This window comes from Cnephaeus nilssonii (genome assembly GCF_951640355.1).
Source record: "Cnephaeus nilssonii genome assembly, chromosome: 10".
In the NCBI taxonomy this organism is placed as follows: domain Eukaryota; kingdom Metazoa; phylum Chordata; class Mammalia; order Chiroptera; family Vespertilionidae; genus Cnephaeus; species Cnephaeus nilssonii.
The window spans coordinates 89,185,694-89,203,470 of NC_137081.1; the positions used below are offsets into that span (position 1 = coordinate 89,185,694).

The following is a 17,777-nucleotide window of genomic DNA, read 5'->3' on the forward strand; positions in this document are numbered from 1 at the left end:
TGGAGAAAATAATGCAGGCACAATTTCTTATTAACAAAACTAGCAGTTTGCACAGTGTCTGGAATGTGCACTTTTACATTGAGCTGAAATGAATCGTAAATCATTCAGATGTGAAAAGTAGGCCAAATGTGTCTTCCTGCAGAAACTTACTCCTTATCTCTCTCATCCACAGCTTCAGTCCTTCCTCCATCCAAACTCGGGGCCTTCCCTATCTCCCACCCACTAGTCCTGGGCGCAGTGGTGCAGTCTTGAGTGTGACATGCTGTCAAAATCTGTAGAGGCCTCGGGTCAGTCCACTTCATCACTAACCCTAGTCAGCCCCGCAGGTTACTCCCTAACTGGCCTTCCTGCCCCTGCACAGGCCATCCTGCTCACATCCCAGGAGACAGTGGCTGCTGGGCTTTGGGAATCTCCCTCCCGGGCTCCTCCTGCTGTCATGGTGGATAGAAACACAGGCTGTGACCTGCAGGAGGGGTGGGGTGCCACTGTGTCTACAGAAAGGAGCTACTGCTCCCCAAGGGTACGTTTTAAAGAGATACCTTTGGGATTCACAGGAACTGTTTTCCCTGACTAAAGCATCCTTCCTCACCCTGAGGACTTCTATTTGCAAATATCTGCAGACTTCTTAGAAACTTGCCCTTCTGTGGAGCCTCACAAGTCTCTCAGGAATGCTGAATGAGGATGGCCTGTGAGACCACGTGGGCCCAGGTCCTCAATTAGAGACCTGCAAAGAGGCCAGGAGTGCCCAGCTGCTGGTCAGGGCGGGAAGAGAACCCAGACCGCTGCCTGCCAGGGCTATTTGTACTCCCGGTGGCATTACCCAGTGATGCTACCCCCACGGGCAGAGAACAGCAACTCGGTGCTTTCACAAATGGGAGCTAAACGCAGACCAAGCCCCTTTTCTCCTCCTCCACCCCCATTCCGTGCTCTGTCCACGTCCTATCATCCTTCTCCTTCCCTGAACACTTCCTGCCACACTTTGCTAGTGTCATAATTACTCATACTAAGAACATTTAACATTTTACAAATAAAAAATATGGACTTGATTATCATATATTTATGTGCAAAAATTTTTCTCAGTTAAACATGAGAATTATATAATTCAGCCTACATAGAGGTTTGTTTTAGAAAAAAACAACACAACAACCTGTATACTTTCCAACTGGATGTGACCAAATAACATACTTAAAGAAATGCCCAGCCATGCATAATGAAACCTCGCACCTCAGGGACACGACTCCGAGGTCCTGACTCCTACAGGGTCACATCGGCAAGACGGGAACATTCAAATGCAAGCAGACATTCATCGCTAGCCATTCCTGGGCAAAATACCAACATGAACCCTGAGACAAATCTTCCCAAAGACACACAGAGATTCCATGTCAATGAAACCTGTGAATTAATCATACCTCTGTGTCACTGAACTTACATTATTTCATTTGAAATTATTTTTATTGATTTTTAGAGAGAGGAAGGGGGAGGGAGACAGAAACATCAATGTGAGAGCATAACACTCTTCTGCTACCTCCTGCACACCCCACACTGGGGATGGAGCCGCACCCTGGGCACATGGAACCAGCAACCTTTTCGGTGCGTGGAACGACGCCCAACCAATGGAGCCACTGGCCAGGGCTGAGCTTCATTAGTTGACAGTTTTAAAACTTATTTTTTATTTAATGTACATATTTTAATTTTAAAACATAATTTAATGATATATGGACAAGTCTATGCTAGTCTATTAACTTCACAACTTTAAAACATATATTTCAAAACACATATATTCATAGAAAAAAGCCACAAGAAAATTCTAACAAAATAACAATGGCAATCTCTGGTTTGTGGTTGATAGGTGACTTTAACATTTTCTTTAACCTTTTCCCCCTTAAATTTTTATAATTGATATTGATTTATTTTATAACAAAAATAAAAGCACTCTTTAAAGTAAAACATAGGCAATACAAAGTATCTAATTAATGTTTAGTGGCACACATTATTACTGAGCCAGAAGCTTTTGTTTGCTTCCCAAGTCTTGACTATTAGTTCCAGATTATTACCTCAAGCAAGCTGTGAAATTCTCATACTCTTTCCTTCTATGTAAGATAGAGGTGAGGCTATCTACCTCAGAGTTAAAAAAATGATATCAGTAATCTCTCAGTTCAGTTTCCAAAGGTGGTAGGTGCTAATTACACATCAGCAAGCATGGATCTTTGCCTTATTCTGCAGCCAAATCATGTCCTTGATTTTGGTGAAGTATGGACCAGGGACAATGTGCATCAGACTCACTGGGAGAACTTAGTAAACGTGCATTTACTGAATTAAAATTTATAGGGCAGGGAAGTCTATATGCTCAGCAAGAATCCCCACAGATCCATATATTAATTACATCCTATATAATAAAAGGCTAATATGCAAATAGACCGAATGGTGGAACAACCGAACAACTGGTCTCTATGACGTGCGCTGACCACCAGGGGCCGTGTGCGGAACATGGTGGGCATTGGCCACGGTGGGATGGTGGAGCAGGTGAGCGGGGGTGCCAGACCAAGATGGGGCCCTGGTCGCTGTCATTAGAGTGAGCCTCTGGTGGTTACTGAAAAGTCTTTGCTTCTGCACACCACAGTCCCGCCCAGCGCTTGCACCCACTGCCAGCACCAGAGCCGCTGCTCGTACCCACTGCCAGTGCTAGCCCAGCTCGCACCCACAGCTGGCACCGGAGCCGCTACTCACACCCGCTGCCAGTGCCCGGCACCGGTCCTGATCCATCACTGCACCATAAGCGGGTGCGAGCAGCGGCTGCTGGCCCTGATCGCCCCTGAGGGCTTCTCCACCTCCCCCTGCTCTGAGGGGCGATCGGGGCAGCAGCCACTGCTCGCATCCACTGATGGTGCCAGCCCCAATCGCTCAGCTCTGTCAGCGGGTGCCAGCGGGGCCAGCGCCCTCAGTGTGTGGGAGCTGCAGCAGCAGGAGTTGGGCTGCCGCCAGCAGACAGGGGACCGGGAGTCATGGCAGGAGGGGCCGGGTGGGGGCGCAGAGGATGGGCCGAGACCTGCCCCTGTGCCTACCGCAACCTCACAGCCTATAGTTCCTTTCAAGGTGCACAAATTCATGCACTGGACCACTACCTGAGTCAATAACTAGGATCCACAGAAAACCCTACCTAGTACTTGACCAGGCTATTGAGCATTTTAGTTTACCAAAACCTTGAAAAGAAAACAGCATCATGATTCCTAATTTATTTATAAAGCTGGGGAGAAGCAGCTAGCATATATGCATTTTGCAGATAAAGAATTATGGAAATTCAATGAAATGGCAATCAATTCCATGAAGCTAGCATTTTCTGCAGAAAAAGATGTGGCCTTTGTATTCAGATGGGCAAATTGCTAAGTGTCCTTAATCACCGTTTTTGCAAAGGTTTGCTTGCATGTCTACGTGTGATTTTTGCATTCCGTTATCACCAATTTTACTGCCTCGTGAAGGACAGTGACTATGTCTTATTTCTCTGCATATCCCTAGAGCCCAGGACAGTCTGTTACAGACAGAGCTCCAGGGAGGGGCCGCCTAGCTGCAGAGGAGCCTGGGGCTGGAGGACTCCGTGAGTCTCAACAGCTCTCTGGTTCCTGTTTCACTGCAGGACTCTGCTGGCCTCTCCAAACGTTAGGCTGGAACCCCAAACCGTGGATGTGGCCATTAACGGCACTCGCAATGGAGAGTGCACTCACCACGCTGTTTTTCGGAAACTATTACATCAAATTGTGGCTTTGTGGAATTGTTTCTCAAAATAAAGTAGTGATCAGACGCAGTCTCTAAACCTATGAAACAACTGACTCTGACTAGGTCCCTCTGCTCTTTAGAATGAAGTGGCAGCATAAATAAAGTCTCCAGACAAAAACAAATAGCCCTAACTGGTTTGGCTCAGTGGATAGAGCGTCGGCCTGCGGACTCAAGGGTCCCAGGTTCGATTCTGGTCAAGGGCATGTACCTTGGTTGCGAGCACATCCCCAGTAGGGGGTGTGCAGGAGGCAGCTGATTGATGTTTCTCTCTCATCAATGTTTCTAACTCTCTCTTCCTCTCCCTTCCTCTCTGCAAAAAATCAATAAAATATATTTAAAAAAGAAAAAAATAGCTCACATTCCTCTTCCCTTTGGCATCCACTGGATAACTAGTCTGACTGCTTGTTCCGATACACAGGAATGTGCCTAATCCTCACAGCTCTGAGAGGCAGCAAGCGCCATTCCTACCACACTGATGTACCACAGCGGAATCCCAGAGAGAACGCCGGACTCACAGTCCTCAGGGCCAGACACGGACCAGGTGTTCCCACTACCTGAGTCCAGCTTCCTATTAATTTTGAGTTTTGTTTTTTGTTTGGTTGGTTGTTTTCATGTGCTTTCTGGTTTTGAGTTCTAAGACAGAAAATATCCCTGGCAAGTTCTATAGGAAATTCTTGGTAATTAATTCTTGGTTTTGGTGGAACATGAAGACTGTTAACAAGTTTTCTTCTCTCATGAAAATAACATAGCTGCTAATTCTATTATTGACTAAAATGTATTTCCCCCGGAACGTGGTCTTTTCTTTGCAAGCGTGTCACGCGCCGCGGATTTCCCTTGGCCGTGTGCCATCACACAGCCAGACGGAGCTGAGCGAGAAGGCTGCACCCTCACCTGTGACGTTGCAGTACACCCGGAGAGCTCCCAGCGGCCCGCTGCCGTCCGGGTCGATGTGGAAGAAGCCAGCCGTGTTCCCTCGGTGCCTGTACACCTCGCAGGATCGCTCGTAGAGGGCTGCGGAGACACAAAGGCAGTGGGAGGAAACTTTGCATGGCTCTGCACATTCCTTAGATGCACCAGTGACTTCCACTTCTACAGACTGTCAATGTTGACTTCCTTCCTTCCCCTATGACCTCAACTTCCTCCCAAGTCTTAACAAACCAGCATCCCGATACTTGATGGAGTCCCACCCTCCATTCACCTTAAAAGTCACGCTTTTAACCAGCTAGGAAGTCACACCCTCCTAGAGTCCGCCCTTCCCTCGGCTATGCCCTTCTGGGTGCTGATGGGTATGTCCCCCCTGGATGCCTGCATAGTGTGTTGAGCTAGGACTACCAGTGACAGCACGCGCGAGTGGCGGCCGTGTGTTGTTGGCACATGTTCAGCATCTGGCAGAGTGCCGCCTCCACAGCAGGAGTTTGATCAATGAATGAAAAACCGAACGGACCCGTACAGTCACGACTTTTTACTAATAAAGTAAAATGGCACTATCTTACTGACATATGTCCAGAACTCAGCACGGTGACTCATGTATAGTAGGTGCCCAATCAAGTTTATTATAACTTAACAAGCATTTACCGAGTCCTTGGCATATGTCAACAGTGTGGTTGCCACTAGACGACAGAACATGCAGAAGGCGATCAGGCTGGGCCTTATGAAGCTCACAGCCTGGTTGCTGCCACGAAGGTCTGCCTGTGTTCAGAGAGAGGCAGACACAGGGCCCCGAGATAGACTACCTTGACCAGATGTGAGAAACATAGAAATCTCATTACACCAACATGAATGAAGCTGGTAGGGTGTAAAGGAGGCATCTGCTGTCTTATGCATGAGAATGCAGGATGCGCCCCGATGCTTTAGACAAAATGGTATAACTCTGAGCGGCAGGTACACATCCAATTGTGTCATCATCCCATGCTTAAAAGACAGTGGCTCCCAAAAGCTTTAAAGATAAAGCACCAAATCTTCACCTTTGCCAATGTGGCCCTGTGACAAATGCCCCGTCCCAGGAAAATGAAGCTGCAGTTTGTCATGATCAAGCATGAGGGGTGCCTCAAATAATTCATTACCGATAAAGTTCTAAATCTTGAGAGGGTTTGAGCTTTTATAAATTAGAGTGAATTCAAGGTTATCTTTGCATTCATGGACTTCTCTCTTGCAGCCATATACACTTTCTGAATTGGGAAATAAGTGAGAGAGTTATAGTTCCACTCTACATACTGACCATCATATATAGCTGATTTCTCTTTTCCCAAACCTAATAACACTTTGGGTATGTGTCACACATGTGGTGTCTCTCCCCAGCCACTCCCACACTCCCAACATAATAACCATGTGAAAGGGTTGCTGCTGTCTTACCCAGGCATATCTGGGGGGTTACACAGTGATTAAGAACAGGAGCCGTGGGCCCAAAGGGTGTGTGGCTCAGTTGGTTGAACTTTTGCCCATACGCCAGGAAATCACTAGCTCCATTCCTGGTCAGAGCACATGCCTGAGTTGTGGGCTCCATCCCCAGTAGGAGACAGCTGATGGATATTTCCCTTTCATCAATGTTTCTATCTCTCCCTCTCCCTTCCTCTCTGAAATCAATAAAAAACATTTTTTTAAAAGTGCTTGAATCCTGGAGTTAAATTGGATGATTTTGTATCATAGGGCTACCACTTATACCTGTTGGAGGTTGGATAAGCCAATTCACCTGTGGTAGGCAACTGCTAAGCTAACTCATTCTATCCTCACCTCTTGGTATTCATATCTTGCTCATGAATTCATGCCCTCCCTTGAGTGTGGGCTGGACTTATGGATGTGTCTCTAAGACAATATGACAAAAGGGATAAATGTCATTTCCAAGACTTGATTATAGAAAGACAGTGGCTCCCACCTTGGGTAACCCTGGATCACTCACTCTGTGGAAGCCAACTGATATGCCAGAGGCAGCCCTGAGGAAAGGCCCACATGAGTGAGCATGGACCCTCATGAGACATGCCATGGGAGCAGGCCATGATGCAGAGCTCCAAGCCAAACATTGCAATGGTTGCAACTCTCGCTGACACTTTAACTGCAGCCTGGTGAGAAGCCCAGCCAGAACCACTCAGTTTACTAGTAAATTGCTCAAGGACCCAGAGAAACTATAAAGTAGTGGAGCATTATGCTAAGTGAAATAAGCCAGTCAGAGAAAGATAAATATCACATGATCTCACTCATCTATGGGAAATAATGATCAACATAAACTGATGAACAAAAACAGATCCAGAGAAAGGGAATCATCGATCAGACTGTCGGGCCTCAGAGGGAAGGTAGGGGAGGGTGGGTGTAGGCGGATGAGATCAACCAAAGGACGTGTATGCATGCATATAAGCTTAACCAGTGGACACAGACAACAGGGGGGTGAGGGCATGAGTGGTGGTGGGGGATTTTTGGGAAGGTAATGGGGGGATGAGGACAAATATTTAATACCTTCATCAATAAAGAAATTAAAATGCAAAAAAAATGTACAATGATGCATAAAAAATGTGGTGATGTCTGTTGCTACATTTTGCTGTGATTCATTGTGCAGCAATAGATAGCTAATATACTCTCAAAGCACCAGTTTTCTCATGGGATATAGGGTTAATGTCTAGGTACAATTGTAGTGAGGATTCAAAGAGATAATCCAAAGACAGCATCTAGCACAGTGCTTGGCACATAGGAAATGCGTGATAAATATAATTACAACTATTATTATTATTATTGCATTATTTCATGAAATGTTGCCTCTTTTTGGTAAGGTTTTTATTTGGCATTTTTAGTGATAAAAAGCCTTGTGGGTTTTAGATCATGAATCACAAGGCTTGTTATGAAGAACTAATAGACCCAACCGCCCTTCTGTGCAGAGATGTCAGCTTTAAATTCTTAGTTCATTGGGGTTATTTTCAGTTTTTTGCTATTTCAGTTGTGATATTTTTAAGTTCCATAGAGTGTTTATTCTTATAATAGAGGAATATTCTTCCCTCTGAATATTCCTTTTTAATAATATGCATTTCTTGATTCATTAATGCAATATGTCTCTAATATCTGTGAAAATATTAATTACAATATAGTTTCTTTGACATTTTCATCTCTTTAAACATACTATTTCCCCCCGACTGTGTGTGTGTCTTTCATGTTAGACTCTCTTCTGTGATGTCAGGTCCTCTTCGGTAGTCCTCTCATATTAACAACTAGAGGCCCGGTGCACGAAATTCGTGCTCGGGGGTCCCTCAGTCCAACCTGCACCCTCTACAATCCAGGAGCTCTCAGAGGATATCCTACTGATGGCTTAGGCCCACTCCCCATGGTTCTCTGCTCTCTGCGGGGCCTGGAGGTTTCCCTGCAGCCATGGAGATGAAGCCCCCATGCCCTGCTGTGCCTCTCTGCCTGCTGCCGCCATGTGCCATGTGAAGGAAGCCCCAATGCCCTGCAGTGTGCTCTGTCTGCCCGGCCTGGGGGCTTCCCAGACATGGACACACTAAGGAAGCCCCCATGCCCTGTTGTCCAGGCTCTGTCTGCAGGGCCTGGGGGTGTTCCCACTGCCACTGCCCACTAAGGAAGCCCCCAAGCCCTGCTGTCTGGGCTCTGTCTGCCATGTCTGGGGACGTCCCTGCCACTGCCCCACTAAGGAAGCCGCCATGCCTGGCTTTGCAGGGCCTGGCGGCTTCCCGGCTGCTGAGATCAGGAAGCCGCCATGCCCTGGTCTGCTGGCACTGGAGTCTTCCCGCCTCAGCGACCATCAGGAAGACATCATGCTCTGCTCCTCCACTGGCTCCTTGTGCGCAGGGCCTGGCGTCTTCCCGATCACCGTGGCGACCAACGGGAAGACTCCAGGCCCTGCCCTCCGCCGGCTCTGTGTGTGCAGGGCCTGGAGTCTTCCCAATTGCCACAGCGACCATCGGGAAGACTCCAGGCCCTGCTCCTCCGCCGGCTCCGTGTGCGCCGTGGCGACAGGCCCTGCTCCTCCGCCGGCTCCGTGCGCGCAGGGCCTGGCGGCTTCCCGCTGCCGCAGCACTAAGGAAGCAACCATGCCCTGCTCTCAGTGCTCTGTTTGCTGGTGGGACAGGCCAGACACTCCAGCAGTGGGGCTGAGGGGACTGGGCACCGCCATCTTGTGGGTATGGGGGCCGCCATTTTTGTCGCGGAGTGATGCCTAATTTGCATATTACTCTATTATTAGATAGGATAGTCTCTAAATTACTGATTGCTGCAAGCAAATATGGGTAGTCTATCCTCTGAGGACTGCCCTGTAGTATTACCTGGCTGGACCATGTCTTGGGAAATCCCCATGTTAGTGTCTTCAGTGCTTTCTCTTGGTGTTGTTAGGTTCTATAATTTAGAGGGTTTCTGACGTGAGATGTGGAAGGTGAAAGTGACACCGCGCACACATTTATTTTACGCTTGGAAAGTCGGTGCAGGGGATGAGGTACTATAATAGTTACACATGTTGTCACTTAACGGCAGACCTCAGTTGTTAATGTGAGTTGGCCATGCCATGCCAGCTGCTGCTCCAGATGGGCCATCTCTCCCTCCAGCTTCCCTAACTCCCAGCCATGTACGTGTTTAGATCTCTTATGATCACCCCATCACTAAAGTTGAAGGATTGGTTGTGGTTAAGACTCAAGGTGCTTCTCTGATCAGCTGCAGACTGAGCCATTTAAGAAAATTTATATCATTTACTACTGTTTATGTGAAGCTTTAGAAGGAAGTGAAGGTAATACATACGTTGAGTCCACCCACACATCCAGGAAGTACAAGCCTACTACCTGTAAGCTACATTGCTCCTCCTGTACTGCAGGACTCACACAATGTACAACAAGAAGTGAATACAAATTTATTGACACCCTACAAACTTCTCAGTAACTTTAGTCTAGGCTCTCAGAAACTAAATGAAAAATACATGGTTCTTGACCTCAGGTAATTTGTGGTCTTAAAGTTTACCAAAATTAACCCCAATACAAATAGAAAAATATTAAAAGACCAATTTATATAAAATAAATAAAAACTATTTAAAGGTCTCCTCTACAACAAGACATTAGAATCATATGGTATCTATTAAAGTGTAGATTATTATAATGCCACTTACACCTCTCCAAAGCATAGAAAAAAAAATCTTTCAAATTGTTATAGAGAGTGAGTGATGTAGTAGGTAGCTAGACAGACATGGGCAGAATAGGAACAATAGGCTAGATACGGAAGGTCACCCAGTGCCTAGCAGTGGATAATTGTAAGGTGGGACCTTGCACACAAGGTGATCTTTTATCCCCTAGCATATCAGCTGGTCATGTGGCTCAGACCCTCCCCTGAGCTTTCCTTTCCTGGCAGGTCACTAGTCACATGGTAGACCACTTAGAGGAGAAACAGGGGGGCTGGAAAAAGCCTCATATGACTCCCATAGAAGCCCTTGATGACCACTTTAATGACCTTTCATCACTAAACCCTCAAGACAATGAGGTCTGACCCACATCACATCATCTTGGAAGTAGAGCCTCTGACCCCAGAGAACAGAGAGACATAGTTTTGGTCAAACTAGAGAAAATATCTAAGCCTCAGTTATGTTTTAGCTCTAGATGTAGAGAAGCAGCAAAATCAGACAGAGCAATGCCATGGCTGACATCAGGACCAGATGCAATGACCAATGACCCTCTAGCCTAGTGCTGACCAATCAGTAGAGACCATGACCTTGAAAGGACACACCCTGAAAGCTGATGAATATTCTATTGAAATCCTCTCCTGAAAATTTCTGCCTTTAGAAAATAGATATAACACCTTAAGACAAAGAACCTAGTGCACTCTTTCTCTCTTTCTCTCTTGCTCTGGAGCAAGCTGCACCTTTCACCCCCTCCTTCCCTCAGGCGTGTTTTCTTTGCCTTTCTTCCTCCTAAGCTCCTAGGCCCTTCTTTTGCCTCTGTAATATGTTTCCTGAGTCCACGCAGCACAGCTGGCTGGCTCACTTCTTCTACATCTGACTTTCTAAATAAACTTTCACTTGTATTTGATTTCTTGATTCTGAATTCTTTTCTTAGCTGAACTCAAGGACTGAGTTCTAATATTCTGGTGCCATTCACCATTATAAATAAGCCGAAAGGTGATCCCCAAGTCCAACCAAGACCACACCAATAAAGAAAACTTCAGATTCACTTGTGAGTATCACTAAAATCTTACATAATCAGCAGTTAATACCCAATAGTATATTTTAAAAAGACATAAAGGCCAAGTGGGGGCTTAATCCAAAAATGCAAGAGTGGTTCAAAATTATCTATCTATCTATCATCTATCTATCTATCTATCTATCTATCTATCTATCTATCTATCTATCTAGATATATGGAGATCAATTAAATTACCATCTCCACTCATTTAAAAAGACATTCTATGTCTTATACAAGTTCTAGCTTGGCATTGGAGGCCGCTCTAGGACAACGATCAGATTTCCTGCTGGAAGAAGATGCACATGGAGGAAAAATAAAAGAAGCTTTGTAAGTGGCGAGATTTGTCTCCATTACCAACAGTGAGTGCTAGTGCTGATGGGAAGGTCTGGCCTTATGGGCACACAAAGATCTGTGCTCATTAATGAAAAGGACACTGATGGGCATATTAACATTCTTTAAAATCAATTTTTAAATTAATATGAGAACATATAAAATGTAGCTGGACAGAGCAGTTAAATCAGTGTTTTCATATTTAAGGAAAATAGTCCGAATCTAGTCCTGGCAGCTAATTTATTGCCTAAGGTACAATTTGAAATGTCCTTGTGAAGCCCATTCTCATTAAAGATAATGATAGTATTCAGACAGCAAAATAGTTTTATTTAGACTCACCTTTTCAAGTACCAAGGTCAGAGCTACGGTTTTTCTGCCTCACCACTCACATTCGTATTGTAAGACTATAGGCATAGATATAAAACTTAGATGACAAGTAAATAGTACTTTTAAGGCTTTAAAAATGTTTCAGTCTGATTTCCTTCCTTGCTCCTATGTTCCCAGAAATCTAATATTTACCAAGTGACTGCATATTTAGTTATAGATTACATAGGCCTACAGACATAAATAAGATCAAATTAATTCTATAAATAAATGCTTGCAAATCTTTTTTGCATTTAATAGCTACTTAATTTAGTTTATCAAACTCCTTTTGTGGTAGGTTTGCCTTGGCCTGGTTTCAATGAGGAAAAAATGTTAAAACTGATGGGATTTCTGAAATTAGCTAAAAAAATGTCAAGGGATTCAAGTAGAAAATAGATATTTTGATGTCCCAGTCTGCACATAGTTGGTACAGGCTGAAAATAGACATAGATTCTGTAACATTTTCACTATTTAAGTGGAGGTTAGTGGAGGTAGAAGCATACTAGTGGTTGGTAAAAGCTGGGATGGGAGTGAGATGGGTGTGTGGCTATGAAAGTACAACACAAGAAGTTCTTGTGATGAAATGTTCTGCATCTTGATTAAGGTGCTGATTGCACAAAACTACACATAATAAACTTGCACAGAACCATGCACACTCACCCGCCCAACCCCCCCCACACACACACACCTACATACATACACACACGGGAGTGCATGTCAAATGGAACATTCTGAATAAGCTTTGTGCATTTTACCAATGTAATTTTTCTGGTTTTGATGATATACAACAGTTATACATGATGTTACCATTGGAGAAACTAAGTAAAGGGTACATAGGATCTCCTGATACAATTTTTTTTTCAATTTTCAATGAATTATTTCAAAATAAAAGCGTTATAAAAAGACAACGAGGAGCCAACAATTCCACTCCTACATAGCTACTCTATTGAAATAAAAACAATGTCCCCATGGAATTCTGTGCATGAATGTCCGTGGGAGCATTATTCAGAACAGCCCTATGATGGAAACAGTCCAAATGCCTATCAACTGATGCATGGTAAACAAAGGTGATATTTGCATATGGGAAATATTGTTAGGCCGCGGAGAGGATGAAGTGCTGATGTGCGCCATGACACAACACGGATGGATCCTGAATTCTGAGGACATTATGTTAGGGGAAAGAAGCCAGTCACAAAGGTCACATATAGGATGGCTCCCTTTAGGTGAAATGTCCGCATGAAACAAGTCCATGCAGACAGTGTACTGGTGGCTGCCAGGGGCTGGGATAGGGGTTGAGGGGTTGGTCATCAGTAATGAGGAATTACTGCTAAAGTGTACGGGAGTTCTTCCTGGGGTGTTGAAATTAGGTAGTCATGATTGTACAACTGTGTGAATATACTAGAAACAATGACCTTCTACCCCTTAAATGGGGGACATTTATGATGTAAATTATATTTCCATAAAGCTGAACCAAGCTGGGGGGCAGGGATTAGGTCACGGGACAGGTCCCAGAAGGTGCTCTGGGTTCCTCCAGGACTTGGTGCCCAGCACCTGTCCGTTGGCCCACAGTGTTCATAGAGCAATAGGCCTGCCAGCTGACCTCTGGTGAGTTCCAAAGCAAAGAGGTATGCCTGTGCCCAAAGAGGTATGCCAGTCACCTCCCTCCCAAACCACACCAATATTTCATTTTCTCCTTTAGAACCCATAACACGTTCAGTGAAACAAAGATAAAATGAAGCAACAGTTGCCAAATACAGATTGAGAATCTTGTCTTTAATATGCCTGTTATATATTCTGTCATCCTTACCCTGTGATCCAGGAAATGAACCTATAAAATGTACAGTGATTACCCCTAATAATGTGTTGTATGAAAGTAGAAATATGCACACATCCTTAGTATGACCCTTCCTTGTGCCCCTTGTGCACGTGGAGCATGGCCAGGTTACGGAGTACATGGAAGTAAGCGGGGAATCTGGAGGCATGAGCTGGCATGACCCTTGAGGACACGCACAGCTCCTGAAGGAGTGACTCCAAAGCAGTGGTTCTGCCGTGTGCTCCGAAGGCCAGCAGCCACTGGCGCCCCCTGAGCATACAGGACACATGGATTCAGGGACTCCATTCTGAATCAGAACCTCTGCACATGAGGCTGTGGTCACTGTGTTTTAACAAATCCCTCAGTGATTCTTTTGCAATTTAAAACCTAAGAAGCCTTGTTCTAAATAAACTTTGACAGCCACACTTATTAAATAGTGATATATATCAAGAGATTTTTACCATTTTGTCCCATAAACAAAAAAAGACTGAGTGCATTTACATGGTCCTTCAGGGATTTGATCACATTTGTACCTTATCCCAACCCTGTGTTAGGTTTAGAGTCAGGTGCTAGGGATCATTGGTGAATAAGACATTGCCCCACTCTCAAAAGGTAATTCAGGTCCAGGAGGAGGTTAAATTCTATTTTTCACTAATATGATGACTTTTTTGAAATTGGATCTTGAATATTTCTATATTTTCAGAGGCTAGCCTCATTCCTGGTATGTGTTCAATACATGACAGATGGTGAATTTGGAGGGGTCCTAGGAAGGCCACATGCGTCCTTGGCGGAGGTGCCCTCCTGAGAGACTAGAGAGACTGGGGCAGAAACAAGTGAGGAGACCTTTGCAGCCACCCCCAAGGGAGATGAAGCACTCAGCCAGGAAGGGGCAAGGAGGTCAGGGCCAGGCTATGCATGCTGAACCTGAAGACCATAATCCTGTAGCTCATCTACAGCTCCATCTATTTGGATATCGTACTTGATAAGAATTAATTAGGCATCAGTTAAAGAGAAATAGGCAGAAATATTATTTTCTGATGAAGGAAATACTTGTTTACAAGTTGATTTAATACAATGTTAAGATTAAGCCTTAACTGTGTCTGTCATTGCCATCCAAAATAATTTCAAATTACACAGACTCCTTAAATCCAGGCTGTTACACATGAAGGAGCCATAATATGGCGGGGGAGGGGTGGCTTGGGAACAGCAACGGAGACGGTGTCACCCTAAGTCCGTGGATCCAGGATTGAAAGCGTCATCGGGTGAGTGGAGCTTCCCAGTGTGGAGCTCCAACCCCGTTACTCCAGTGACAAACTGGTCCAGGAGGCCCTGCCACGGCCTGTCCGCAGGGCCTGGGGCAGCCTGCGCACTCCCCTCGCTGCTGCCCTGGGGGGGGGGGGGGGCACAGATCGGCCAGTGGATCCACATTGGCCAGTGGAGCGTCCCTGCTTGTTTTATGGGAGTCAGCCTCGACTTCTATTGATTGGCTGCCTCCTGCACGCCCCCTACTGGGGATCCTGCACAAAACCTAGTTACCTGCCCTGGGCAGAATCAAATGGTGACCTCCTGGTTCATGGGTTAATGCTCAACCACCGAGCCACACTGGCTGAGCTGCTCATGGGTTTTGGAAATACAGCCTTATTACTGTTTTAAGTTTCTGTTTTCTTTAACATAAGAGGATGTTGCTAATAGACCTGAGACTGTGGCATCGTACTTGATAAGAATTAATTAGGCAGCAATTAAAGAGAAATAGGCAGAAATACTTTTTTCTGATGAAGGAAACACTTCTCAGAAGGTTTGTAATAAACTTATAGTCGAGCACATCATTGGTGCTCAAATGTTGTCGGTTCCTGGTCCTCTTCTGCGCCGTTCCACTGTGTCCTCTGTGGATTGAGAACGTCCGGGCCCCAGACACAGCCAGTCCTCAGGGCCCGCTGCCTCACAGCTTTCACCAGCAGCCTGGCTGGGTGAGCAGCTCCCTGGCGGGTAAGCGTCCTTCCTCCACCATCGGTTGTGGATTCCACACATAACTTCTGGTTGTGGATTCCACACATAACTTCTGGCTCTGCAGTTACTATACTGATAACTGTAATAGTTACACTGATTTTGAGGAATGTTAAGAAAAAAAAATCAATTTCTGCTCCATTTCATGAGGAAATGGACATGTCACCATTTACAATACCTGGTATAACATGGGATGTTGAGGAAATGTACAAAGTCTGGTTTATATTTGACCAAAAAAATATATATATAGCCAGGCCTGCTAAAAATAGCCAGGATGCTCAGTACACTGGAGTTGGGCCTGAACAGCTGAGTAGCAGTGTCCTAGGCTGGCGAGTCTCCCCACCACAGGTGACAGCATGCTTAAGAGTCAGAGGCAGGACAGCGTGGCACCTGTGGGCTAGTGGGTTAGCATTGCCCCAGAAGAAGTGAGGTGGGGACATGGGCCCCTCTTGCGCATGAGACCCCTAGAGGCTTCTCATGTGTATTTTCTCATGTTTTCTCCTCTCCCAGGCAGGTGGAGGTTCCCAAGGTCCCAGAAAGAGGTGAAGCCATAAGCAGAAGTGGCCCGAGTCTCCATGTGACTGCACACTCAAGTGTGATGTGAGCCCCAAAGAAGCTTTCATTTGGCTGAGCTTTGGGGATTGTTTGTCCTCTTTAGCCAGCCTACCTTTCCCTTGCTCAGTCACTGGGACATTTCCCAGCGCTCAGCCTGGCAGCTCAGTCACTGGGAGATGATTTCCGAGTGTCCTGCCTGGTAGCAAGCACTTCTATCTGAGATAATGCAAGGAGTTCTTACACTGGGAGCCTCTCCCAGGCCACCCCGTTGGGAAGGGGCGGGTCTGCGAACCTGACATTGGCTGGGCTCTACTCTCCTTGTTCTCTCCTCTGCCTGCTGCAAACCAACAGAAAGTCATAAAAGAGTTGTATTGTGGCCATAGTTTTCTAAACTGGTCTCAAATAGAAAGGGAAGTAAGGAAATCCTAGTGAAAGTACCTTGAGAACAATCCCACCATGCTCCTCTGCCTGTTTCCGTCCCTGTGAACGAGCCCAGAGCCCTCTGCAGAGAGGCCAGGCTGCTAAAATAAACTACTCTTTTGCCTTTGCACACCATAAAGATTGTCTTCCTGTACGAATGGGTGAATGCCTATTTTTTAACTGTAAGAGGGGCATTTTACAGTGGAAATGTGTACCTTTCAGTATGAGCAGTCCACATAATATCTGACCCAAAGCTAAACCAAAACGCCCCACGCCGCTCTTACTGGGAGGACGTTGAACTTTGTTACCCAGGCGACTCATGCATGACATGCCAGTTTCCGTCCAGATTTCACTCGAAGCCTTGTAATTTTCCCTCCCAGATTACCCTCACAGCTCTTGCGCACCCTCCCAGGGTCACAGAATACTGATGGTCATGAGCCACATGACCTCCAAAGGGGAAACCCAGACACGATCTTGGGGCTAGAGATACATTTAGGGTAAAGCTACAGAAGCTGAAGCTTCCGGCCCCCTAGCAAAGCCCTAAAGGTAACCTGGCAATGAGTTCACAGGGTCTGTGTTTTGTAGACACGTGTACCCGCCGGGTTTAAGCAGGGGAGTGACCGCGGGGAGAGGGACGCGGATCTGTAGGTTACATGGCTCCTTGGGAGCTGGCGTGCAGCTGTAAGCAGCTGATTTTCCAGGGATGCTGGAGCCTGCAGTCTGGTCCAGAGGGTAAATGGGTGTGAGGTGAGGGAGGAAAAACAAGCAAACCCTTGCGCATGCCCGGATTCCCGGAGGACCCACGGACACGGTGAGGTGTCCTGCTGTCTGTGCACTGCCCATGCCAGCAGGTGAGAGCAGCGTGCCTGCTGCTTCCCTCCACCTTTCAGCCCTCCCACAGTGTCTCTCGAGGTTTCCCCGAAGTAGAAATAGCCAGGAAAGGAAATGGGGCAATACAACTTCGCCAAACCAGGTTGACATGTTATAAAGCTACCAATTTTGTAAAAGTAAGATATTTAATGATAATTGGTTAAAATAAAAGATTTAACTCCACCTGGCAAATAGCACTGTCTTTCTTCTGCCCTCCCCACTGCCACCTTCACATGACAGGTCTCTTTGGAGATGCCACAGACAGGGATCCAGGAAGGGGCAGGCCAGAGAGGGCGTGGTTTGCAGCCCCCTCAGGAATCCTAGTGATGTAGGGGCTCCTGCTGCCAGAGGCCACCTCAGGAGGGTGCCAGCCCCGCATCCAGCACCAGAAGTGCACTGCAAGGGCGGGGGGTTGCGGGGGAGGAGGTGCTTGCTGATGGGGACGCAACCAAATGCTACCTCTTGGGAATGCTTCTAAATCACACATGTATTATGAACTTG

The 17,777-nt window shown here is 46.1% G+C and overlaps 1 protein-coding gene across 2 annotated transcripts in view; it reads right to left on the bottom strand.

Moving 5' to 3' along the window:
* The window catches only part of CNTNAP5 (contactin associated protein family member 5), a gene marked incomplete at both ends in the record, with an annotated part of 850,484 nt that overhangs the window by 314,933 nt on the left and 517,774 nt on the right, over positions 1 to 17,777 (bottom strand). For both annotated transcript variants that reach the window (XM_079783016.1, XM_079783015.1), the window contains one exon: positions 4,663 to 4,782. In XM_079783016.1, the coding sequence (XP_079639142.1) occupies positions 4,663 to 4,782 (120 nt within the window). The remainder of the gene's footprint in view (positions 1 to 4,662; positions 4,783 to 17,777) is intronic.